Source organism: Nanorana parkeri, unplaced genomic scaffold (assembly GCF_000935625.1).
Source record: "Nanorana parkeri isolate BGI_ZX_2015 unplaced genomic scaffold, ASM93562v1 scaffold1786, whole genome shotgun sequence".
In the NCBI taxonomy this organism is placed as follows: Eukaryota; Metazoa; Chordata; class Amphibia; order Anura; family Dicroglossidae; genus Nanorana; species Nanorana parkeri.
The window spans coordinates 45,094-71,573 of NW_017308054.1; the positions used below are offsets into that span (position 1 = coordinate 45,094).

General features: G+C 45.0%; 1 protein-coding gene across 2 annotated transcripts in view; it reads left to right on the forward strand.

The window, feature by feature from the left end:
- The window catches only part of LOC108799684 (UPF0505 protein C16orf62 homolog), a 220,930-nt gene that overhangs the window by 10,502 nt on the left and 183,948 nt on the right, over window positions 1–26,480 (forward strand). For both annotated transcript variants that reach the window (XM_018571583.1, XM_018571584.1), the window contains exon 3: window positions 19,250–19,364. In XM_018571583.1, the coding sequence (XP_018427085.1) occupies window positions 19,250–19,364 (115 nt within the window). The remainder of the gene's footprint in view (window positions 1–19,249; window positions 19,365–26,480) is intronic.

Consider the following 26,480-nt stretch of genomic DNA (forward strand, 5'->3'; position numbering starts at 1 on the left):
AGGCGGAACGCCAGGGCCCAGTCGCAATTGCGACCGTTGCAATCCTGGTAGTTCCGCCAGTGCTCTCAGGTATAAGCCAGTGGTGACTACTTCCTTCCTTTCCTTCATTCACTCATCCATTGACATTAATCCATCTGGATGTCACAACATTTCTTAAAACTCAATCTGTCAAAAACTGAGCTCTTGATATTTCCTCCTACCTGTGCACCTTCCCCCAACATTTCAGTTGAGCTTGATAACACAACTATCCACCCCTCCTCCAATGCCAAGGTCCTAGGTGTCATCCTTGACTCGGACATCACCTTTCTTCCACACATCCAATCACTATCCAAATCCTGCCGCCTTCACCTTCGTAACATCTCCAAAATACGCCCCTTCCTCACCAATGACACCGCAAAACTACTCATACACTCACTTGTTATCTGTCGTCTTGACTATTGTAACTCCCTCCTTGTGACTGACTGAACCGTCACTGGTGCGGTTGGAGGAGCCTGGGGGCTAGCCTCCTTCCAACTGACTATGGACCCAGAACTATGGAGACCCCCCTCAGACCTCTTGGGGTTACAATTAACCATTGTACTAGGTTTATGTGTGGAGGGATGTACTGTACATGTTCCCTGGCATTACATTTGGATGACCCTGTGTGTATTATAGGTACAGGCTGTGAATCCAGGAGCACTGAAGGGGGATAATTCTGGACATTGAACTGTTACAGTTTATTGGCCCCTTTTGTTGTATTGTGTTGATGATGGGATTAGGATAGCTGATTCTAGGAGTAGCTGACTCCAGGTGTAGATGAGTAAATCACACTATGATACACTCAGGAGATAATCCCATCACATGTGTCTCCTCTCCCCCTATTCATTCATTAAGGCATCGGGGAGGGGGAGTGGATGTTTGCATGCTGTTCATGTTTGATTGCGTTACTAAATGCCTGTGAACTTGTAATGCCTGCATCAGGACTCATTCCCTCCTACATTATCATAAATGCAATTAGTCAGTGAACCATTCCTAGCCCCCTGAAAACATAGATCTGTGTGTGTGTCCCCAGCAGGACCATGCATGCCTTGAATGAGATGCTGCTTCACAGGTTTGTTTCATTCAAATCTAGGGGATGTTTGTGCACGGGCAGCCCAGCTTTAGATTTTTACCAGCTGGATTGCAAATATTAACCCCTTCGTGACGGGAGACGTACAGTGTACGTCTTGTCACTTTGTGCCTATATGACTGGCCACGTACACTGTACGTGACGAGTTATATCAGGCTTTGTAATGCCGGTATTTGCTGATTCTCAGCATTTAACAGTCATTCATTAATGTCTCAGTATTGAGGCATTAATTAATGAAATAATTAAGCTTTTTGTAAAAGCTTCTTCCTTTCATTAATGAAAGAATGAAGCCGTTACATGCAAATAGAGGACCGCAATTTGCGATCCCGTATTTGACAGCTCAAAATAGCAGAGAGGCAGCAGTGACTCACCTCACCTCTCTGCTATTTGTTTTGACAGCTCGAGAGCCCGATGTTTAGATACATTTCACTGAAAGGATACAATGTATATCTTTTGAGTGAAATGTATCATTTCTGATCGTCTAGGCACGATCAAAGAGCTTTTAGTGAGATCTGAATCTGACTAAAGTCAGGATCAGTCTCTAAGGTTATTATTAGCTGTTCCTAAGTTTGGATCAGCCTAATAGCCAAAAATAAAATAAAAAAGTTAATTTATCAAGCTGTCATAGTGATTGCTTGATATAAACTGACAAGAAAAAAAAAAGTTTTTTTATTTTATTATTTTTTTTTACAAAGTGTAAAAAAAATTAAAAAAAAAGTGTAAAACAAAATTAGGAAAATATAAATTATATATAAATATATTTTTTATACTATAATTAATATAAAAAAATTCGAAAAAAAAATAATAATCAAAACTTGTGAAAAAAGTGTTTTTCTTCTAGTTTTTTTCCTAATTTTTTTATTTTATTCAAACTAAGTGAGGGGTTAGGTACACATATGTGATATAATTATATAGCCCTATCTGTCCTCTAAAAAACAATATATAATATGTGTGGGTACATTTAGTAAGAAAGTATATTACTGCTGTGGAAGAATCACACAGCAAAAATTTAAAAAATGTGTCAGTCATTTATGAACAGAACCTGAAAACTAGCTCAGTCATGAAGGGGTTAAGGGAGGCTTCAGCCATCTGAAAATGTAAATACAGACCTGCTAGAGGGGGTAACCAGGCCTAGTATTCAGGGGCAAGGAATGGTGGCTGTGGGTGAGTTTTTTTTTAAACTTGTTCTTGTACTATAAGATATGAGATCTCTTTTGATGGTCGGATCTTAACTGCGTATCTGACCATCATACAAAGTTTTTGGCTAGTTAATATTATGTCAATAGTTAACCCCTTCATGACTGAGGCCCTTTTTTCAATTTTTGCACCCATGTTATATTCCACATTTTAGGCCTGAAAATGACGTAAAACCCCCCAACATTATATATTTTCTGAATGCCAAGACCCTATAGAATAAAATGGTGGTAGTTAGCCGGGAGTCTGTTTAAACAGCCCCGATGCTGGCGACGTACACTGTACGTCGTCAGTCACGAAGGGGTTAAAGTTGTTTGTTTTTTTTGTTAGGGGGACAGGAAAGGAGTTCAACCTATGCCACATATTTATTACTTTCCATATCCTCACACGGAAGGTTCACAGTTTCTTTGTCCTGTTGACCATTGTGAGGAGGACACAAAGTGATGGGAAATCCATCATTTTACACTTGGCACTGGAAGTAGAATCTTTGAGAATTGTTCTATTGAAAAATAAGATGCAATTTCCTCTCACTTTGAAGGTATTTGCCTTAACTTCCAGTTGTGTCTCAAAGACAGTAAGTGAATCAACATCTTACCGACACAGACAGCAAAGGCATCCTGACAGGGCTTTTAACCATTCCCTACGCTATCCAGGACATAAAAATATTATTGAATGTAAATAAACATTAAGATATTTACAAAACAAATAACTTAAAGCATCATCAACTCACAGCAGAGAAGCAGAAAGAGAAGCAGGTTTTAAATTGTTGCTGTTGGACTAAACTTCTGGACTACATACTTTTTTCAGGTATATTCCTCAGAAAGTATTAAAGCCATTGGAACCACATGCCATCCAGGTAGCTAGCATATTGAGAAACAAGTGTCCACAAAAGCAACTTCTATTTTTTCTTAGTGTAGATTTTCTTTAGCAGACTACAGATGACTGTATTTTAAGTACTGAGATAAAAACAGAGCACCCCTTTCATGTGTAGAACATTTATTGAGATTAAAAAGTTGCATTAGTAAATGTACTCACAAACGCCCTAGCAAATGCACCTAGGTTAGTAGCAGCCAGCAAGAGCGTCACACTCGTATTCATGGGAAGTATTCCTCACTAGCAAACATTCAAAAACAGCCACCAGTCACATCCCTGTCTGTACCAGACTCTATGTGCTTAGCCTGATGCTATGGCTTGCCCTGTGAATGCGCTGGATAAAGCTCGAGAGCGGGCCAATCTGGTTGCGGAACCCCGCTGATGTGGCAGTGTCCTATTGGTCCAAGATAGGAGCACCTCAAAGCCTCGCCTCTCAATCACCATCTGAAATCCAAACAGTGCCGTGCTGAACTGGAAATCATGTCCTTTATTCTGCTCATTCATCTAATGGTAGGAAAGCATTATATCACATCAAGTGAAAAAATTATTTGTATGTACAAACAGTGATATAAGTAGGAATGCAAAGATATATCGGCCGCCGAAACATATCGGCCGAAAATTGCACTTTTGGCTAAATGCCGAAAGTGCCATTTTCCTGCCGATACATCAGCGCATCCCTGCTTTCTTTCCTCCCCGCTGGGCGCTGCTCTGTGTCCCAGCGGGGAGGAGAGAAAGTGTAACAGACGGTCGTGTGCTGCGGGAGGAGAGCGCTGTGAGCGGCGGCCGACGTCTCTCCTCCCACACCGCTTAGCCTCCTATCACAGGCAGAGCATTGTGGGGGCGGAGACAATGCAAACACTCAGCGATCAGTGATCGTTGAGTGTTTGTAGATAATTGAGGACATTGTATGTTGACTATATCCTCCATTATGAATGAATGGGAGTGATCTACACCACCTCCTGTTCATCCATAATTGTGGGTATAGTGAACACACTCTGTCCTCATGTTATCAATGAACAGGAACACTCATAGAGGATTCCTGTTCATTAATAACAGGGGCTGCAGAAAAAGAGATTGAGGACTCTGTGTTCTCAATCTCTTTTTCTAAGATTCTGGGAGCAAACAATCTCCTACATGATTACCCATTCAGGTACCCATAGACAACGAGAGCCAATCCTGTGCCTATTTCATGTTCCTTGGCCACCGCAAACGCACACTACCAAATATCTCTCAAGATGGGAACATCTGTGCATTCTTGCCATTCTGACGAATTGGTTGTCACCTGCTCCCCCTTCCTTACAACACCTCATAGACCTACTTAACAGACTGATGTCGTTGGACAAACTTGATGCCCAATATAACTGCACTTTCACAGAGAAATTCTTCGCTACCTGTACCCCATTTATAGTATCAACCCTATCACCGACTCAGCTGAAAGAGGTGATACTACTGTTCAAAGATACGGTATGGTACCACACTGCTAAATTAAATAGATCTCTGGGTGCCCTAGATGTCTTTTAGCATTCCCCTGCATTGACATCTCCCGATTTGTAATTGTAGCTAGAACTTGCTACTCTGCTACTCTTCATGATATTGCTGGGATCCTTCTAGATCCTTCTAGTCCTGTCTCATTCTCAACCTGCTCGGATGACTCTGAAATGTATTCAAGGTGATTGCGATGCTTGCTTGTTAGCTCCGATTCAAGCCGGTTATATTCTGTATCTCTGTACTTTTACTAACTGCACTTTCTACATTTTTGTATTTTGTACTTTTGTTCTATTGTATTGTATCTTATCTTATGCTGTTTATCATAGTTCTGCCTATGCACCCACTGAGGTGCAGACTGTTTTGTTTTTTATGTGAAAAGTTAAATAAAGACTATATGCTAAAAAAAAAAAAAATGAAAACTAGGGCTGTGCAAATTAACAATTTCTCGATTAATCGTTAATCTTTTTGATCGATTAAAAATGTTTTGATCGCTAATGAAAATACTCACCTCTTTGCCGCCTTCCGGGAGTCCCGTCGGAGATCGACGTCACCGGACTCCTCCCCCCTTCCCCAAGTGGCTCCATTGGCTAATGAAGGGAAGGGGGGGAGTCCGGTGACGTCGATGTCCCCAAGTGGTTCCGTCGGCTAACGAAGGGAAGGGGGGAGGAGTCCGGTGACGTCAATGTCCCCAAGTGGCTCCGTCGGCTAACGAATGGAAGGGGGGAGGAGTCCGGTGACGTTGATGTCCCCAAGTGGCTCCGTCGGCTAACGAAGGGGGGGGGGATTAGCACGGACGCCAGCCAAGGCATTGGCTTAAACACATACAGCACAGCAATGAAGTAATAAAATGAACTAGGATCACACTAATCCAGCACGTTTCTGTGTTGCCCCACTCAAGCGGCGGCCATATTGTGTGGGGCACGTGAGATTAATAACGTGCTGGATTAGTGTGATCCTAGTTCATTTTAATACTTCATGGCTGTGCTGTATGTGTATAGGCCAATGTAGTTGGATCTGTATATGCGTTATAATTAATCGAAATTAATCGATTAAAAAAAATTCGATTAATCAAACACGAAAATGTTAATCAGTAACAGCCCTATTGAAAACATAATAAATTATTATTAAATTATTTATAAAACTAGTACATGTAAAACTGATTTTAAAAATACATGATTGAAAAACTTGATCAAAAGAGGGACTAGTCTAAAAATACTAGTGACCCATAATAATACGCATATAGACACAATTCTTTGAAATCCCCATATGAATAATAGTTCTGATCGGAATAATGGATCTTCATATTTATATACTAGATGGTGTGAATTAGGGATGCTCCGATACCTTCCCCGATACCGAAAATTCCGGTCAGAGGAAGATTTCCTCTGACCGGCAGTGCCAAGAGGAACATGGAGCCAGCTTCCCGGGCTGCGAGTAATGACCCGCCTCCCAGCTTCCTGATTGGCCGGGAAGCCGGCTCCATACTGACTGGCTGGGAAGCCAGCTGAACAGCCATCTCCATGCTGATTAGCCGGTAAACCGGCTTCCTGGCCAATCAGCATTGAGCCAGCCAAACAACCATGACACGCTACCTAAAGGGTATGTGGGGATTACGTTTGGGATCCTGGAACTGCGAGGTTTCATGGTGATCCAGGAGGAAAGATGAGATCCCCAGGCCTAGATCCAGGCTTTAGCAGTGGCCAGCACTCGATAATTGCACAGGTGTGCACAGCCATTAAGGAAAGGATGCTGGCTAGGGGAATTAGCTCCTGCTGGGAAAGAGGAACAGACCGTGTTCAGGTGTCAGGTGAACGCCCCCAGAAGTCAGAGAGGAGTCAGGCGAGCTCCTACTGGGATAGGGGGAGCGGAATTCCTCCAAAGACTAGGAATGCAGGATTTAGCTGCATCCAGCAAGTGACGTACCACAGATTGGGAGTGGGCTTCCTCGACATAGGAAAATTGTGCAGTAGGAAAATGGTGGGTTCCATCGGTATGTCAGATTCCTTAAATTGGCCCAAAATCGTGTTAAGGCTGGGCAAGACCAGAAAATATGCAGTAGGGTACCCCAGTACACGTTGCATCTCCAGCAGACGTTGGCCACTCCATCATATATTCTGTGTAAGAGCGCCGGTGTGTGATACCATCTCATAAGAATCTTAGTTATAGTTAGAATAGTTAGTCTCCTGATGTTTAGTGCAGATCGAGGAGCATAAGGTAAAGTGAATATCATTCCGACATTGGTCCTCTGATAGAGTGGTCCCAAGCTCCTGTTCCCAGCGTATCGGCTTTCCTGTTGCTGTTGGCGTTGAGAGAATAGCGTAGACCTCTGAGAGAGTGTGCCTCGTCGCGCCTCTAGAGCAGCAGAGTCTTTCAAGCGACGTTCGTGTGGTTCCAAAACACGCCGCCGGCTGTACAGTAAGGAAGAAGTGTCTCAACTGGTATGCTTTCCACGGATCCAAACCAAAAACTCCCTCCGGAGCGATAAGGGATGTCATGGAGGGCCACTCTCCTCCACGTATAAAGTGGGAGGCCTGGGTCAGGTTCTTGGCGCACAAAGATCGGAAATTACCCGACAAGGTTCCCGGCGGGAAGGCAGGATTACCCATAATTGGGAAGAGCGGAGAAGCCTCACCAACCAAACGCCATCTGGTGAATGCTCTTGAGAATACCGAGAGAGTTGTACCAAAAAGGGGGTGAGCTCTTAGCGACGGGGGAAGAGTCGAGTAGCACCACGCCGCTCTACCCAGGAGATGAGGTTCATGGATTCCTCTAAGGGCACCCATTGTTTAGTGAGTGAGTGTCTGCACCAATCAACTAATCGGACCAGATGGCTTGCCGTATAGTATTTCCGTAGGTCGGGAAGGGCGAGGCCCCCTGAGTCTTTAGGTAAAGTCAGAAGAGTGCTGCTCAAGCGGGGATGACGGTTAGCCCAGATAAACCTAGTCAGCAACGAGTTGGCCTGACGAAAGAACCTATCTGGAACCAAGATTGGTAGGGCTTGAAATTTAGGCAATATAGTCATTTTGATAGCGTTTCACCGTCCGAACCAGGAAAAGAAGCCCTTCTGCCAGTTGGAAAGGAGCGTGCTTACCTGTGCTAAGAGAGGTGGGAAATTGTAGGTAAAGGTATCTCTCACGTCTGGGGGTATAAATGTGCCCAGGTATTTCAATGCTCGGGTCGTCCACTTGAAGTTAAAGTTAGTCTGCAGGGAGCAAGTGAGTGGAGTTGGGAGTGAGACCCCCATGGCGGTGAATTTGCTAAAGTTGATCTTCAGATAGGATAACTCACCGTACGTCGAGAATTCCTGCATGAGATTAGGCAGGGAGATTACCGGGTTGGTAAGAGAGAACATAAGGTCATCTGCGTAGGCAGATACTTTGTATTCCGCTGATCCCATTGTAATTCCAGTTACATCAATATTAGACCTAATGTGTCCGAGGAATGGCTCCAAGGACAGGGCGAACAGGAGTGGTGAAAGGGGGCAACCCTGTCTTGTGCCATTGGTGATTGGTAAAGGGTCGGAGAGGACACCATTTACCTTAGCACACGCTGTTGGGATGGAGTACACTGCCGAGACCCAGGATAACATATGGTCACCCAAACCAATATGTTTCAAAGTAGCGAACAGGAATTCCCATGAGACCCGATCGAAGGCCTTTTCGGCATCGGTAGAGAGAAAGAGACATGGTATTTTAGACGTTGCCGCGTAATGGACGAGGTGACAGGTCTTGATCGTGTTATCGCGAGCTTCCCTGGCTGGGATGAATCCGACTTGGTCATAGTGTATCAGGTCAGGCATATGAGGGCACAGTCTAGTCGCCAATATTTTGGTAAACAGCTTCAGATCGGTGTTGAGGAGTGATATAGGACGATAGCTGCTACAAGAAGAGGGATCTTAGCCTTCCTTAGGGATAACTGAAATATGAGCAGACAGAGAGTCTCTGGTAAGCCTAGAGGAGGAAGACAAGGCATTAAAGGCCTTTTTAAAACGGCCTGTCAGTTCTGCCATCAAAAGCTTATAGTATTGAGTTGTGAAGCCAGCGGGGCCCGATGATTTTCCGGATTTCGTAGATTTAAGCGCTGCGGTAAACTCGTCCGATGTTATGGGAGCCTCCAGTGCAGTGTTGACTTGCGCGTCCAAAGAGTGCATAGCACTCAAGGCCAGGTAAGAGGCGATCTTATCCTGTAAAGTGCCCCTGGACGTTGGGTCAGGTGGAGGACTCAGATTGTTAATTCGGAGTAGTAATCTCGGAAGGCATTAGCTATGGCCTTCGGGAGGGACACTTTAGTTTGGTGGGGTGTAACCACACAGGGCACATAAGAGAGCTGCCGTTGGTCTCTCATTGCTCTAGCCACTAGCTTCCCGCATTTATCTCCAGATTCGTAATATTTCCTTCTACAACGTGTGAATGCCGTTTTCACTCTATAGGAAGTCAGTGAGTTTATCTGTCTGCGTACAGAAAGTATGTCAGCTAGCAAGGTAGGGGAGCGGGTCGATTTATGTCGAAGTTCCAGACTGTGTAAGGTGTGCAAAAGATCTAGCAATTCAGCATCCCTCCGACGCCTAGCTCGTGAGCCATGTTTAACCAGGACACCCCTGATATAGACTTTATGGGCTTCCCAGAAGAGGACCGGATCGCAGTCCTCCACGTCGTTAAGGTCAAAGTAGGAGTGCAATTCCTTAGCGACATCGGTCAGGATGAGCGGGTCGTGGAGGAGGCTATCATTAAGGCGACACTGCCACGATTTGTGTAAAGGGCGGTCAGAGAGCAATGCGCATGAAAACTGGAGCGTGATCCGACCAGGTGATAGTGCCAATATCCGTGACGGTTATCAGCTCTAAGTGTTGATGTGGGACACAGAACATGTCTATCCTCGAATATGTATCGTGTGGTGTAGAATAGAAGGTTTAGTCCTACACAGTCGGGTGTTGTTGACGCCAGGCGTCCACCAGCTGGGAGCGATAGAAAGATCGGAGAATATGTCTATTAGCCGTCGGGGAAAGGGATGACGAATCCGAAGATGAGTCCAGGGACTGATCCATCGTTAGATTGAAATCACCTCCCATGATTAAAATCCCCTCAGTATAGGTCAATAGCTTATCCAGAATGCTTTCCAAGAAGGCCCCCTGGTTGGAGTTTGGGGCATAAATTGCCGCGAACGTAACCGCCGTGAGGCCTATCCTATCCTTCAAGAGCAGATAGCGTTCCGTCTGGCAGTCCACAAACGTCCAGGGAACCTGTCTGGAAAGAACTATAGAGACCCCTCTGGATTTAGATGTCACATGGCAGGAGTGGTAGGAGAATGGATAACAGAAATCTCTGAGCGAAGGAGTAGCGTCAGCTCTAAAGTGGGTCTCTTGTACGAAGGCTACATGCGATCCCCATCTCTTGAGGTCTTGCAGAAATGTTCTCCGTTTTTCAGGAGCGTTAAGGCCCTTAGCGTTTATAGTGACTAGCTTCAGGCCCTCCATGTCCCAATATGCAGAGGGGATAGAGGGTGAGCAAAGGGCAGCAGTGCGGGGTCACAGTGGGGGAAAAGAGAGGCAGAAAGAGAGGGAGGGGTGAGAGGAGAAGAGAGAAAAATATTAATGAAAGAGGGAAGGTAAAGAAGAAGAAATAAGGGGGTGTGGGGGGAGGGGGAAGTTGGCAGGGGTCTGGGAAAGTCTGCTAGATCAGCAGAGCAGGGAACTTTCTAAGAGAGATCTAAACCTCGGTGGCAAGAACTCCAAACCGGGAGGTCTGAAGTTTGCCTGGCCTAAGGGGGGGAAAACTAAAAACGAATAGGCTTGGCAAAGGGTCACGGAGCAACTAAACTACACACAGCTCCGGGTCACAGCATCGTAGGAAGAAAAGTACAGGTTAATGATTGGCATCTGAACATTCTAAACAGCTATAATATGCATATATCCATCGGGGTTCCATTTGCGTTCGATGAAGGGCAGCCACCCCAGCCGAGCTGTATTCAGTAGGAGCAGCTCAACAAACATGAACTAAACCCTCTGCGAGGTTGGCTCAGGGGAGGAGGGCATCCGCCGGCCGCCTAGCAGTGCAGCCAGCAGTACCGTCAGTCCCCCATTGGAGACAAAACCCGAGGTGCGCAGCCCGTCTCCCACCCAGAGTCTCCCCCAGTGACCTCCCCCGGCCAACCCACCTGTCCCCAGGCAATGGTAGGAGGGGGTGGGTGTCCCGAGGAAGGCCCCAAAGAGGCCCAGCGCAAACAGTTAAAGGTAGAGGCCACTAATTAGGCTGCCCTACCGCAGCCACCCCCAGCACAAGTAGCAAAGTGAATGACATACAACATTTCTGAAGAACAGGCACTGAGGATATTATGCATGGAGCCCCCACATGGAATTTCCTCCCAGAAATCTCCCCGGGTCATCTCGCAGATTCCCCTGCGAAAAGGGAGGGATGCAAGTGTTCCAGAGAGAGCACCAGGAAGAGCTAGTGCAAACAAGCAAGGGCAAAAGTAACCTTCACGTCCAGGAGACCTAGCACCAAACAAGTGTATAACAATCTGCGAAAACACAACCTGGAAATGTTGGGCATTGAACATGTAGTATAGCAGCCCCGCCCCTAAGGGCGGGTTTGTCCCAAAGGAACCCGCTGAGGCGGCCGTTTATCCCGCTGGATCCCAAAGCGAGCCCGGGGCGCCCAAGGAGTGTCCCCATGGAGATGGGATTACCCGTCATTCCCCTCGCATCAAGGGTGTCCATTAGGTAACTGCGGTTCGTCTACAGGCAATCGCTACGTCCAGGTCAATAAGAGGAAAATTCAGTGGCTATGGTACAATCCAAGGTTTCTCGGTTGGGATTTTGGTAGCCGCTCCTTTGAAGAAAGCTTGTCTACAGTTCATTTTTTTATGGAATAAGGCTTCGGGGACAACGTTCCCTGGGAGTTAGGTGAGTCCATCTAGATGAATGGTCCGATGGATGGTAGCGAGTGGAGTTAGGAGTACGGGGCGGACGTCCAGCCACCCAGGCCCCATCAGGTCTGTCGGCAGTATCTAAGAGGGCCTGCATTCAGTTAGGCACGGTGATGGGGTCAGTTTGCAAGAAGGAAAAGAGTGCTGGGAGGTCCTCGGGAGACTGTAGGCGAAAAGGCTATTCTTTTGGATAATAAGGTGGAACGGGTAACCCCATTTATAAGTAGCTCCGCATTACCGGATCTTCTCCAGCAGGGGGCGTAGAATGCGTCTCATCAGTAATGTACGTCTGGAGACATCAGGATATAGACGGATCTGTGCGCCGTTGAAATCCAGGGTGCCCTTCCTCCAAGCACGGGTCATGATTTCTTCTTTTTGGCGCAGTTTGGGGGCGGGTGGCATCTGTTGAGCAGGGTCCCAAAGATCTATGGACCCTGTCCAGCTCATTCGGAGTCCCATGTGGACAGTCACGATAAAGATTGAGAATCTCACAAACAGTCTCTTTGAGATCAGCTGAAGAAGTTGATTCTGGTATGCCCCAGATGCAAACGTTGTTCCGCCGGCCCCGGTTGTCCTGGTCATCTGTGGATAGCAGGACCTGAAACATCTGTTGTTGGTGAAATGTCTGTGTGCGCTCCAATAGGGCGACTCTCTCCGCGAGATCTGAATTGGCGTTTTCAACCTCCGTAAACTTAGATGTAAAGGTCGTGATTTCCTGTCTGATTTCAGCGATGTCTTGTTTGTATATGAATTCTATGCGTGCCGTGAACGCTTCAAAGTCTTTGGTAGGGATGAGCGCTGCAATGTCTGCCTTTAGGGACCGGAGTAATGATCTGAGATCAGCGTCCACATGGGGCTCCCCTGGCGAACTGAGTGCGTTCCACTGGGGTTCCCCTGTCAATGTGAGCTTCCGGGAGCTATCTTCCCCAGACATAGTGGGGGGCAGTGTCCATGCATCCTGGGTTGGGGTCGTGGCCAGGGGAGTCCGAGCCTGTTGGACACCAGCGGGGGGTGCAGCGGGGCCAGCCTGTGCTCTGAGCAGTGCACTGCCTGTGGTGATGGGACCTGGGCTAGAGTGCCCCCCCCCGGGTGTGCACAAATTGAGTCCGCGGCTTCTCCGGCCTGCGCCTGAAAGAGCAGTGGAGATGGGCTTCTGCAGAAGGTGAGGAGGGCTGCCGCTGCCTTGTGAGGTACGAGCTCCGGGCTGAGGAGGAGGGAGTCTGTGGTTCCCGCTGCTGGTACCAGGGTCCGCCCCCAGTCTGGCGGAGTCCCGTCTCCTCAGGTCTCCCAGAGCATTGCGGCCCAGTGGGCGGGGCCAAATCGTTGTGGAGTGGCGTCTGGCGGCCCGTTCGGTACTGGCGAGCAGTGCGATGGAGGCCCCTTCGGGTCCCGAGTGGTGGAGGAGGGCATCTGTGGGTCCCGCTGCTGGGTCTGGTGACTGCCCTCAAGATGTCGGATCTCCGTTTCCTCCGGTCTTTTGGTGCGCCTCGACTCCCGGAGTGGGAGGGGCCAGGTCCACCCGTCGTTGAGTGGCATCCAACGGCCCACACTGCACTGGAGAGCGGCGCGACTGAGGCCTCTTCTCAGCCGGGCCAGAAGCCCCATCAAACAGGCGATGAAAGGCCGATTTAGGGGTCGACTTGCGCCCCTTCTGTTTACTCTTCTTGGACATGATAGTAGCTGAGGTAGAAGCGGTGCAGAATGCCGGTAACTGATGAGCTGTACCCGGAGCCAAAGGAGTCCACAACCTCACACAACCATTCTTGAACGCTCATTATATGTGTTAATATCCCCAAACATCACAATATATATGTGTGTAAAAAAACCAAAACGGAGTATTGTAGTATGCAATGATGCCTTTCTTATTGGACTAACATATTATTTTAAAGACAAGCTTTCGAAAGTTGACCTCTCCTTCAGGTCAGAAGAGAGGCTAACTCTCGAAAGCTTGTCTTTTAAATACTATGTTAGTCCAATAAGAAAGGTATCATTGCATACTACAAAATTCCATTTTGTTTCTTTTTCTTTTTTTACAACTTCTCTACTGGGCTAATACTGCTTACCCATTTACATTATATATATATACACACACAGTATATATATATATATATATATATATATGAAGATCCATTAACCTGATCAGAACTATTATTATTATGGGGATTTCATAGAATTGGGTCTACATGGGAATTATTATAGGTCACTGGTATTTTTTTACTAGTCCGTCTTTTTAAGTCATGTATTTTTAAAATCAGAGTTACATTTACTAGTTTTATAAATAATGCTTTTTATTAGAAAGTTCCCAATTTACTATGTTTGCAAATGGTTTTATCTTAAAAAAAAATCTTATATTACTGTTTGTACATACAAATCATTTTTTGACTTGATGTAATATAATGCTTTCATGCCCTTAAATGAATGAGCAGGATAAAGTGCATAATTTCCAGTGAGGGAAAGCCGTGTGTTCAGCACAGCGCTGTTTGGATTTCAGATTGTGATTGAGAGGCGAGGCTTTGAGGTGCTCCCATCTTGGACCAATAGGGCACTGCCACGTTGGCAGGGTTCAGCAACCTGATTGGCCCACTCTCAAGCTTTATCCAGCGCATTCACAGGGCAAGCCATGGTTCTAAAAAAGAGGGTGTGCCCCGGAAACACGTCAGCCTAAGCACACAGCGGCTGGTGCAGACATGGATGTGACTGGCGGCATGGAAGCCATGGCTCTAAAAAAGAGGGTGTGCCCTGGAAATGTGACTTGCTAGTGAGGAATAGTTCCTACGAATGCGAGTATGGCGCTCTTGCTGACTGCTACTTACCTACGTGCATTTGCTAGTGCGTTTGTGAATACATTTACTTATGCAACTTTTTAATCATAATAAATGTTCTGCACATGAAAGGAGCGCTCTGTTTTATCTTTTTACGTATACTGAGGGATTCCTTGACCTTTTAAGGAGCTACCACTGGGAGTGTGGAGAGGCTGCTACTGTTTGAAGGTCTCTGAGATACCAATAGCACTGAGACTAAGACGTTTGGTGCATTATTTTAAGTACTATGCATAGAGATGCATAAAAATAATTTGGTAATATTTAAGCCAATGTTTCCTCTATAACGCCGGCTCTTGTCACAGGTGGAGTGATACCAAATGCACTCCGCCTGTGAGGAATCGATAGTGAAAGCACGCTTCGCTCATTCTGGTTACCAAATTGCTCTTGGAAAGGTACGGCACCCCTGATTGCCCTGATCACCCTATTCTTAACTTTAAAAAAACACAAAGACAGCACAAACAGCGCTCTCGGATTGGCCCTAGAAAGATGGATTGTAGGTCACTGACTAACATGCAGCCCTGGGAAACAGGAGGAGTACCTGTGATTGTGAAAACCAGAAAAAGAACACAAGGGCGCAAAACAAATACTAAGCTACCTGACCGGAGAGAACCTTGCAGGGAAGATGACAGAAAAAGATTATGCACTTACTTGTGTGGGTCCGAGGACCAGATAAGGAACGTTTTTTTTTTTAAAAAGTATAACGTCCAAAGTTAATGCAAATCCAAATTAAATAATCCAAAATGTCAAAGTTAAGAATAGAAAAAGAACACAAGGGCGCAAAACAAATACTAAGCTACCTGACCGGAGAGAACCTTGCAGGGAAGATGACAGAAAAAGATTATGCACTTACTTGTGTGGGTCCGAGGACCAGATAAGGAACGGCCTGTGGGGAGGATCGGGATGCCCAAGGTGTGTGTTCAATACAGGCTGGTATGCTGCCTGAGGCTGCTCGTCCCAAGAGGGAGAGAGAGGGGAGAAAGGTCGACGAGGGGGCGGATGGCGGAACAAGGACTTCATCCGTGTCCCCGCTGCTTTGGTAGGAGATCCGGCCGGGTGTGCAAGAGACTGGGCAATGTAGCGTCTTGCTGAGCTGTCGACAGTGCGACTCAGTCTGTGTGTGGACCGAGGCGTAGCGATGTGCCCGAGCCGTGATAACGGCAGTAGAAGGGATCCGACATGGAAGCCGGCAGGGTGACATGTTGTCAGGTCAGTGACAGTCGTGGATTAGAGGATGTCGGAAACAACGCGTTTCGAGGCAAACGCCTCTTTTTCAAGCTCAGAAAGAACGGTATTGCGGCGGCGGGAATCCGCTGGTTTAAATGTGACAGCTGGGCGGAGCCTAGGGGCAGTAGGCGGCAGAGCCGGGATTCGGAGCTGTTCAACCTCGGCATGTGTTTGGGAGTTCAGTGTGCGCTTGGAATGAGCTGGACAGATTCAACAGTTTGGGAGATCATAAAGGTGCAGTTGGGGAAACAAAAATTGATGTTTCTGTTCCTATAAAAACAAAACATGGGCATTAAAACCATGAGCGGTTCTTTACAAGTAGCATTTAAAGTGTCATAAAAAACGATCAATTAAAAATTGGATGTTTCTTTGAACGTGATATTCCGAGTAAACGGGCCATTGGTTCAGAAGATTAGTGGTGTGTGAGTATAGTGCTAAATCTATAAGTGTTGATGATAACTGTATGCAAAAAGGACTGATGTTTATTATTAAAAATGGGCTCAATGTACAAGGAGGAGCAGTTTGGTGACTTTATTACTATAAAAGGTGAAACACACAATTCGGACCATAGAGGTCCTTTTTTGGGAACCGTTAAAACAGTTTTTTATTTTTGATAAAAAAGGAATTGGTTAAAAATTAAAACTTAAAATTAAGATAAAAATGTATAAAAGGCATGTTGCTACATGAAACTAAGACTGGTATTATGTACTTATATGTAGCCCGTGCTCATGGTGGGGAACACTGGGTGTATAGGAGACCAATTTGTCCCTATGTCCAGAGCCCTGGGTGGGCATCAAAGTGTAATGAGTTATAAGATGGTCAAAATTTCTAATTCCTCATTTAATCCTGTTGGAGCAAGAGTATGATGGTCAAAATTTCTAATTCCTCATTTAATCCTGTTGGAGCAAGGGTATGGTGATGGTGAACACCATCACCACCAGTAACCACACAAAACCCACCAGCGGCAACTCCTATGTACACTTCCACAGTTGCCACCATCCCAGATGGCTTAAAAACATCCCCAAAAGCCAATTTTGCAGATTGAAACGGAACTGCTCCAAATTAACAGACTTCACCACAGAGAGCAAACTGCTTGCTAATAAATTCAAGGAAAAAGCTTACCCAGACATACTCATTCACAACACATACTCGACCTATCTACAGCCGCCCACACCAGAAACAAACGAACGTCCGGAGCCTGAGGTAGAAACAAGATTCATCACTACATTCAACAACAGTCACAATAAAATACAAAGCATTATTCGTAAGAACTGGCACATTCTAACACAAGACCCCAAATTAGGCCCGTTCATTTCCACTAAACCCGCAGTTACTTTTAGAAAGGCCCGTAATCTTAAGAATAAAATAGCACCAAGTAGGATACTGACTGGGGTCACTAGAGAAACACCACACCAAAAATTTGACAATAGAGTGGGGATTTATCAATGCAAAAAATCCCGCTGCCTTACATGTCAGTTAATTACCCATGGACAATCATCATTCACTGATCACCTTGACAACAGTTATTCCATCAAACAGTTTATTACATGCTCACACGACCATGAAATGTATGGCCTGAAATGCCCATGCAATCTACTATACATTGGCCGCACTATCCGTCCGTTAAGAAAGGGGATAGGGGACCACAGACGCTTCATCGCTGATGGCAACTGTGATCACAGTGTCCCCAGACATTTCGCCACTAAACACGGCAAACGCATTCAGGATCTACGTGTCTTTGCTATAGAACATATCCCTGACCATTTCTCCCCAGCTGAGCGTTTCCAAAAGCTGTTTAGACAAGAAACGTTTTGGATCTATAAACTCAATACCCTTGCTCCAACCGGATTAAATGAGGAATTAGAAATGTTGACCATCTTATAACTCATTACACTTTGATGCCCACCCAGGGCTCTGGACATAGGGACAAATTGGTCTCCTATACACCCCGTCTTCCCCACTATGAGCACGGGCTACATGTAGTTTCATGTAGCAACATGCCTTTTATAAAAACTAGAGCACCCGTGCGTTCAATTTGTATGTTCAATTTTTATCTTCATTTTAAGTTTTAATTTTTAACCAATTCCTTTTTTATCAAAAATACAAAACTGTTTTAACGGTTCCCAAAAAAGGACCTCTATGGTCCGAATTGTCTGTTTCACCTTTTATAGTAATAAAGTCACCAAACTGCTCCTCCTTGTACATTGAGCCCCTTAATACATGCTCTTGTTAAGCAGCCCGTCTCCAGTTTTTAATAATAAACATCAGTCCTTTTTGCATACAGTTATCATCAACACTTATAGATTTAGCACTATACCCACACACCACTAATCTTCTGAACCAATGACCCGTTTACTCGGAATATCACGTTCAAAGAAACATCCAATTTTTAATTGATAGTTTTTTATGACACTTTTAATGCTACTTGTAAAGAACCGCTCATGGTTTTGATGCCCATGTTTCGTTTTTTTTATAGGAACAGAAACATCAATTTTTGTTTCCCCAACTGCACCTTTATGATCTCCCAAACTGTTGAATCTGTCCAGCTCATTCCAAGCGCACACTGAACTCCCAAACACATGCCGAGGTTGAACAGCTCCGAATCCCGGCTCTGCCGCCTACTGCCCCTAGGCTCCGCCCAGCTGTCACATTTAAACCAGCGGATTCCCGCCGCCGCAATACCGTTCTTTCTGAGCTTGAAAAAGAGGCGTTTGCCTCGAAACGCGTTGCTCCCGACATCCACTAATCCACGACTGTCACTGACCTGACAACTTGTCACCCTGCCGGCTTCCCTGTCGGATCCCTTCTACTGCCGTTATCACGGCTCGGGCACATTGCTCCGCCTCGGTCCACACACAGACTGAGTCGCACTGTCCACAGCTGCAGCCACAGCAGCTCAGCAAGACACTACATTGCCCAGTCTCTTGCACACCCACCCGGATCTCCTACCAAAGCAGCGGGGACACAGATGAAGTCCTTGTTCCGCCATCCGCCCCCTCGTCTACCTTTCTCCCCTCTCTCTCCCTCTTGGGACGAGCAGCCTCAGGCAGCATACCAGCCTGTATTGAACACACACCTTGGGCATCCCGATCCTCCCCACAGGCCGTTCCTTATCTGGTCCTCGGACCCACACAAGTAAGTGCTTAATCTTTTTCTGTCATCTTCCCTGCAAGGTTCTGTCCAGTCAGGTAGCTTAGTATTTGTTTTGCGCCCTTGTGTTCTTTTTCTATTCTTAACTTTGACATTTTGGATTATTTAATTTGGATTTGCATTAACTTTGGACGTTATACTTTTAAAAAAAAAACTACCCCAAAATAAGACCTAGTGTGTTTTTTTGAGCCAAAAAAAATATAAGACAGTGTCTTATTTTCGGGGAAACACGATATTTTCATAATATTGAGATGGCTGCTTTTGCATTACTTAAGTGATGTCCCAGTTTAATGAATTAGGACATGTATTTTGCCATAACAAGCCGAGTCTATTCTTGAAGCTTGTGATCTCTGTCTGTTACACAAATGTCTATGTTTTATTTAAACCTATAAATCACTGCCCAACTATGTTTATAATGCCAATGTAACATTTTTTTTCTCGATATTTTCTTTCTTTTTTGAAACAGGCTTGCGTGGCTTTCTGCTTTATCACTATACCTTCTCTGACCAGCATCTTTAGCCGGCTCAACTTGTACCTTCATTCTGGCCAAGTGGCTCTGGCAAACCAATGCCTTTCACAAGGTGAGCTCTCTAAACTCATGCCCACTGAAGATTGGTGTCTGTATAAGATAGTACAAAGTACATTTTACAATATTAACCATATAAATAATTTCCTTCAAATGGTGAGCTCTATAAAGCAGTGCTTGTGTTTAATAGCATAAACTTTTTAGTCCAATCTGATTTTATTAAAGATTTCAATACAATACAAAACCTAATGGCAAACAGACATTTCACCATAACAAGGAAAATATAAAGGAGACAAATAAACATAATAACACAACAGAATAGCTTGAATCTTCAGGCAAGCCTGAGAGCAACATCATCAGGGCACACAACATTGTTTCATTGTACAATTTGAAGCCCAACATCGATCGGCGTCTATTGCCCAATATACTGCCAAGATCAGCTGTGTTGGTACAGCCCCATCGGGGATCTGTCTCTACTTGCCACTTGGAGCAGTGACCGTACGCAGCACAAATATGTTCGGGTGGTGTCCCTCCCAAACGGGCTCACTATGTTTCACCGGTTGCTGTTATACACATATAGATGCTGTGCATCGCTGGCTGCAGGAAAGGACACATGTGGGACAGAAGAAGAAAAACAGCATGAGGGTCAGGGAAAAGTAGAGAGAGTCAGAGGATGGGGGGGGGATTGTCTCTCCTTACCCCCCTCCCGCCTTATAGCATAAACTTTTTAAATGCTTTTTTTTTGGCAGCTGCCAGTCGTTTGTTTTTTCAGTACCACGCTGTCATTTGTGTTCTCCCTTAAATGCTTGATTAACTAGGATATTAGACATGCTTGTTTCAGGTCTCTTTCAGGTACAGCAGCAGATTTAAAGGAGAAGTATTGGGAGAGTCCCAAAACCAGCTCTATACTGAGAGCTGTACGATCATGTAACTGCTGATTGCTTAGCTCATGGTCTCCTCCCTTCAGTGATCTGTGGCTGTCAGTCTCTTCTCCCCACAGGGATTCCCCCTTCTTCTCTCCCTCTCAGGCAGGGAAGGGGGCAGGCACAGTTGGTTCTAGAGATGCAGAGGCATCTGTCAATATTGTCAGGATCCTTAGTGGGCTCACAGTGCAGAGCTGTGTCCATGCCCCCATTATACCCCTAGCACTTCACACCTGCACATAAGGCTGCCCCTACCCTACATGCCACCTGAAGCACTAGAGTGGGGGGGCTTTTGCCACTGATGGTGCTAGGAAGGGGGGCAGCCAGAGCATCTCGCTCACCTCCCTGACGGCCGATGACGTCAGTGAGCTAGGCAGAAAGCTGGACAGTGCATCACAGGTTGCTAAGAGCTTTTCGCAACCTGGAAGGCTTTGGCCGCCCCTCTGCCGCATCCCCCCACACCTGCTACCCATCTGTTATCCCCCACACCTGCCGCCCCCCTAATGAGATGCTGCCGCATTATAGGGACTCCTCTCGTGCACATTCTGTCTGCTGGCATTCCCTCCATGTTCCTCTTCTACACTGTTGGTATATTGTTATACCATCCACACTCCTCTCCTGTACATACTTGTGTGCTAGCCTTTTGAAGTGTGGCGGTTTCCATCTGCTCAGATCGTAGGCTATTCTGTCTATTAGGGGCTTAACATTGAATATGAATCTACAAAATTTACAATTAAGTTATTACCAATGTATTTAAGGACTAGAAGTTGCCATTGGAAGGGCATGGTTTTAAGTGCTTGACTCTGAGTATAGAGGTTTAAAGCAGAACTCCAGTTTAAAAAATGTATTAACCCTTGCAGTGGATCTACCCCCACACTGGGTTAACTACTTGTTTTTGCCTAGGGTCAAAAATAAAAAAAGTTATACTTACCCAATCCTCAGAGCCAGCTGGCTCTTAGACCAGTCCCTGGTTCCTCTCTCCTCCTCTGCTGCAGCGGTCTAAAGATCATTTAGTCATCATGTCCAACACAGTGTATAGGACATGAGAATGCTGAGCATCAAGGAGGGGGCCTCCACTTTCTCCATCCTGATAAGTTTCTTTCTGATCCTTAAAGGAGTAGAAGGCCAGGTCAGGTACTTTAAAAGGAGGGGGGGGTTTGGTCAGGAAGGCACATCAAAGCCCTTCTCAAGGTTCCTGGGCTGCCCTTTGTCTGTGAGAACTAGAAAGAAACTTGTAGAATGGAGAAAGTACAGGTCCCCCCTCAAGGTTTCCAGACTGGCCTGCAAATTATCCGTGCTTTGACTTCTATTATACAGCACTGAGCCAGCACTTAAAAACATGCATACGGGCGCATGAGGCTGCCAAATGTGAAGTGCTTACTTATGTCAGGGATAACCAGTTTTCAGCATACAGTTTTTCACTGGTATAATACAAAAATGTATCTGAGTTGTATTTAGCGCAGTATATACCGGTACTTTTTCATATTTTTAAAAGGCTGACTTAAAAACAGAGGCAAAATCTACAAATCAGTATACATCAACACAATAAAAAAAGAGCAGTTTCACACCACCGCCATTCGATCTCTGAATATCTGTGAATATATGCCAAAACTAACTTTATTTGGGTTTTTCTTTACAAGTTGAATGAATTTTCAAATGTTTCCATGAAAGGCATTATGACCACCAGATGGAGTTAAAAGATTGAGCACACTCATCCCCAGCAGAAACAGCAGAACTGGAGGCAGCGTTGACACTGTCACAACCTATGATTTCTTGCTGCTTCACCGCCGCCATGAACTCAGGGAGATGTGCTGACCCCGTGTGCTGCTGTGCTGATGAAACCTCTGTTCCAGCCAGCCGTTGATGACCCTCCATGATCGCTCCTGCCGCTATGACCGCTGATGCGGCGTCATTGTGTTGCCCCGATAACACGCGTCCTGCTCGTTGCCTAGGGGATGGTCTCCGCCCACGTCCCCGCCTCCCCACGGCTCTGTCAGGCGAGGGAGAGAAAGGGTCGCCTGCTTTTACGCTGCCTCTTGCTGGCTCCGCCCATTCCGCTGACGTCATCCGGCCGCAACTCTCTTCGGCCGCCATTCTGCGGCAGATCTTCTGGCCGGTAAGTTATCTCCATTGACGGCCGCACTGGTGGACGACCCTGGCTGGCGGGTAGGCTAGGTACATCTCGCACTGCCGCTTCTGGCCCGCGCTGAGCTCCCGAGACCTCCACTTCAGGACGCACTTCTTCAGCTTCAAGGCAGCCCCGCAGCCATTATTTGCCACCCGCAGCTGCAGCCTTCTCTAATACTCGTTGAACGAGCGTCTTCATGGCTGTACCCTCGATGAGCTCGCTGTGAAAGAGTCCAGCCGAGTGACCATTCTCCCTCATGCCGTCCTTTATATAGGCTCCTGGGCTAACTGTCCAGAAACTTCTACAAGAGACACGAGCCCGAATTTTCCTGCCGAAACCTGTCCTTTTCCTGCCAAAATTTGTCAGTTAACATCTTAAAGGGACAGTACCTAAATTTAATGGAAAGAAAAAACAGGGAAAACGGGAGAAAAAACACCGGGACCGCCACAATCCCATGTCAGTGGGCATAAATAAATTATTCCCACTTTTGCATTATGACCACCAGATGGAGTTAAAAGAGCATAGGAAAAAAGTAATTATCTTCTTTATCTGTAAAAAAAATAAGTCAAGGCAACCGAACTTGTATTTTTCTTGAAGACGTTTCACTGGACATCCGACCAGCTTTCTCAATTCTGAATTGAGAAAGCTGGTCGGATGTCCAGTGAAACGTCTTCAAGAAAAATACAGCAAGTCCCGTTGCCTTGACTTATTTTTTACAGATATACCATGACCTGGATGAATGAGAACCTACACAGACACAAAAGTGATAATGGCAAAAAAAGAGCAAACTCAAAGAGTAATATATACGGACATAACTGTAATTCTGTGCTAGATGTTCTTTCTCTTTAAAATGGATTATGGGTTATGTTTGGGGCTAGTGTATTGCACAAACTCTTATAAACAATGTACAATGACAAAGTTTTTAATTTCTTGTGATATCTCCTTGATAACTCATGTTCAGGTCTTTAGCATTTAATCTCCCCAGTGCATTGGGGAAGAAATGTATGTTGCTTGCTTCTTTCTGTTATGATGGCAGCAACTGACAGCTAGGTACACAAGGGAAACTACCAGCATGAAAGTGTCCATGTAGCATTACCCTTAGGCTCCCTCCTGTTGTTCCTTTCCCTTGACATTTATCTAGATCATGTTTCACTTCAGTTCATTGTTTCCTGTTCAAAATTCTTTTATTAAATAAAGTTTCTTTGTACAGTACATCTTCAAAATATGCCTCTGTATTTTTATTATGTCTCCTGTTTCTTTTAGTACCTTGACTTATTTTTTTTACAGATATACCATGACCTGGATGAATGAGAACCTTCACAGACTAATTATCCTCTATGTTCCCTAGTGCCATCTAGAGGCCCTAAAGTGATATTAGATGAAAAAACTGAACGACTCCTATAGTGAGTCTGTAAGTATATACTGTAACGACTCATATATGCGAAGAGTTTATAAATAGTCCAGAATCCTGCTGCGCTCCTTACCATGTATCCCTGCCAACGTGGGTGCTTGAAGTGACCACGGATGGCACCGCCAATAATGAAATTTATTGAAGATATCACCAGCACGCCATACTGTACTCTCATGTAAAGAAACAAAGTTTTTGAATAGTATTTAGTTGGAGTATGACATCACAGTGACTTCAGGTGGTATGGGGGTGGTGGGTGTGACTAGTAGGTGGCAGCATGTTGGATACATTTTAATACGGCAGTCCCTCCCACACATGCGCCAGGGGTGGGGAGTGGTAATGACCCCTTACACCCAATCAGATCTTGCTTAGCATGGCAAAGCATGAGAAGGATTCACTGCACATGTTCGGGTTAGTTTACATGTAACCATGACAACTATTTGCTGTACTTGCTTCAAACAGCTGTGATCTGTTTTAGCCCTCATTTGACTGCACGGTATGGCTTTGTTTCATTCATTCTGCATTTCTTTCTGTATTAACTTCATAATGTCATGTATCATATTTGTATGATATGCTTTAATTAGAGTTATAGTGACGATGTTTACATTGTCCTCATGTAAAATAACAATGTTTTTGAATAGTATTTGGCGGGAGTATGACGTCACAGTGGCGTCAGGTGGTAGGGGGAGTGGTTTTTGTTCATTTTGACTGTTGGTATAGCTATGTAAGATAGGTGTTTCAAGCGTGATGAAGGCGACTCTGTGTGGCCACGAAACGTTATTTGTTATGACATGAAGCGTCAATAAACAGATGTGTTGTTATGGTGTGCTGATTACATCTTTAACAAATAGTTTATAAATAGACCCCCATGCGTGATCATGCTGAGTTACCTAAGCACATTCATTTTGAATGGGCCCCAACAAAGGGGAAATTTTCTTATTTCCAGTTTATTATGTTTTCAAAAGCGATTAATAGACATACACATAGACAGGGCTTTTAGGGCTTTTTCACACCAATTACAGTGCGTTCCCGCATTAGTGCTTGTACTATTTTTTGTGATTGCACTGGACCACAACACAGGCATTAATGTGCCACACATTCTGGTGCGGGCGATTGCTCTGCAGGGGCTGCGGTGCCCTTGACTTGAATGCACCGCCATGCCCCCCTCTCGACCCAGAAGGCAGGGGGGAGTTGTGTATGCGATACAGTGCGTTCCAGCAGCTAACCATGCTGGAACGCACTGTAATTGGTGTGAATAAACCCTCAAGAATATTTTAAATAACAGCATACACCAGTGCATTCTGTTTGCCAACAAATTCAAAAATTAAATTGTAGGCTCTCACGGGCAGGGCCCTCCTTACCATCTTGTCTTGAACTGTATTGTAACTGTATTGTAATTGTAATGCCTCCCCTATATTGTAAAGCACTGTACAAACTGTTGGCACTATATAAATCCTGTATAATAATAATGATAACAACAACAGAAGTGAAACATATAAATGAGAAAAAAAGGCCTTAAAAAAATATGAGATAGAGGGGTCATCATTGGCATTTAAGCACTACAAGCAATGCAACAAAAATGCAAAAGCGCAATCAGGGCAGCAAAAATAGACTACAGAAAGTATAAGAAACCCTAAGAAATGCTTCAAATATATAATTTCTAAAAGGGTAAGGACAGAACATGTTGGTCCATTAAAGAAGAAAAGGGGAAGATGGTTATTCGTCCGATACTGTTTTTTTGGTATTGAGTACGAGTACCGATATATATATTTCAGTACTCGCCTATAGTTACGTAGTGGGTGAGCTTTAACCCCTTAATGACTGAGGCCTTTTTTTCATTTTTTTGTACCCATGTTACATTCCACATTTTAGGCCTGAAAACTACTTAACACCCCCCAACATTATATATTTTCTGAATGCCAAGACCCTATAGAATAAAATGGTGGTAGTTGCAAATTTTTAATTTGCGCAATATTAGCGCAACTCCTTATTAAACCCCAATATTTAGTGAAAAATTTAATTAAATGCCCCAAAACACAACAAAATACCCATTTTTTTAATGAAATATAAAAGATGAGGTTACAACGAGTAAAACGATACCCAACATGCCCAGGTTACAAATTGCGTGCATCCGTAAAACGGCGAAAAACCCCAGTACCCCAAAAAGTCCATAGAAGATGCTTTAAAAGCCCCCACAGGTCATCAATTTAGAGATACCCAATATACTGCGTGGAATTTCAATAACCCTGTATGTTTCGTGAACTGAGGAACTTTTTTTTCGTTCAAAAGGTTTTTATTTGTTTTAAACACAAAGAAAAATTATTACAATAGCACATTCAATGTGGTATTCCATGGTGTATCAAAAGAACATACAAAATTCAGTTGTTCATAGTAAAATGCTACAATCAGATTAGGTAATCTAGAAGGACATAACGTAAACTGCGTAGGTACAAAAACATTGTGGTAAGAAACTATAAGGTTCAAAGGATAAATACAGCGCAACTGGTTTTGCAGACAGGGATAAGGGGTATTGGGGGGAGGGGGAGGCATGTGGAATGGATCAGTAAGGATGGGATAGTTAGGGAGAATCTATTGTTTAGAGCTTCCGTTATGATACAATCAGAGGATCAAGGAGTCCATATCAAAGGAGGGAGGATGGTAAGACTCAATCCATGGTTCCCATAATTTCCGGAATGACACCAAAGTATCCCT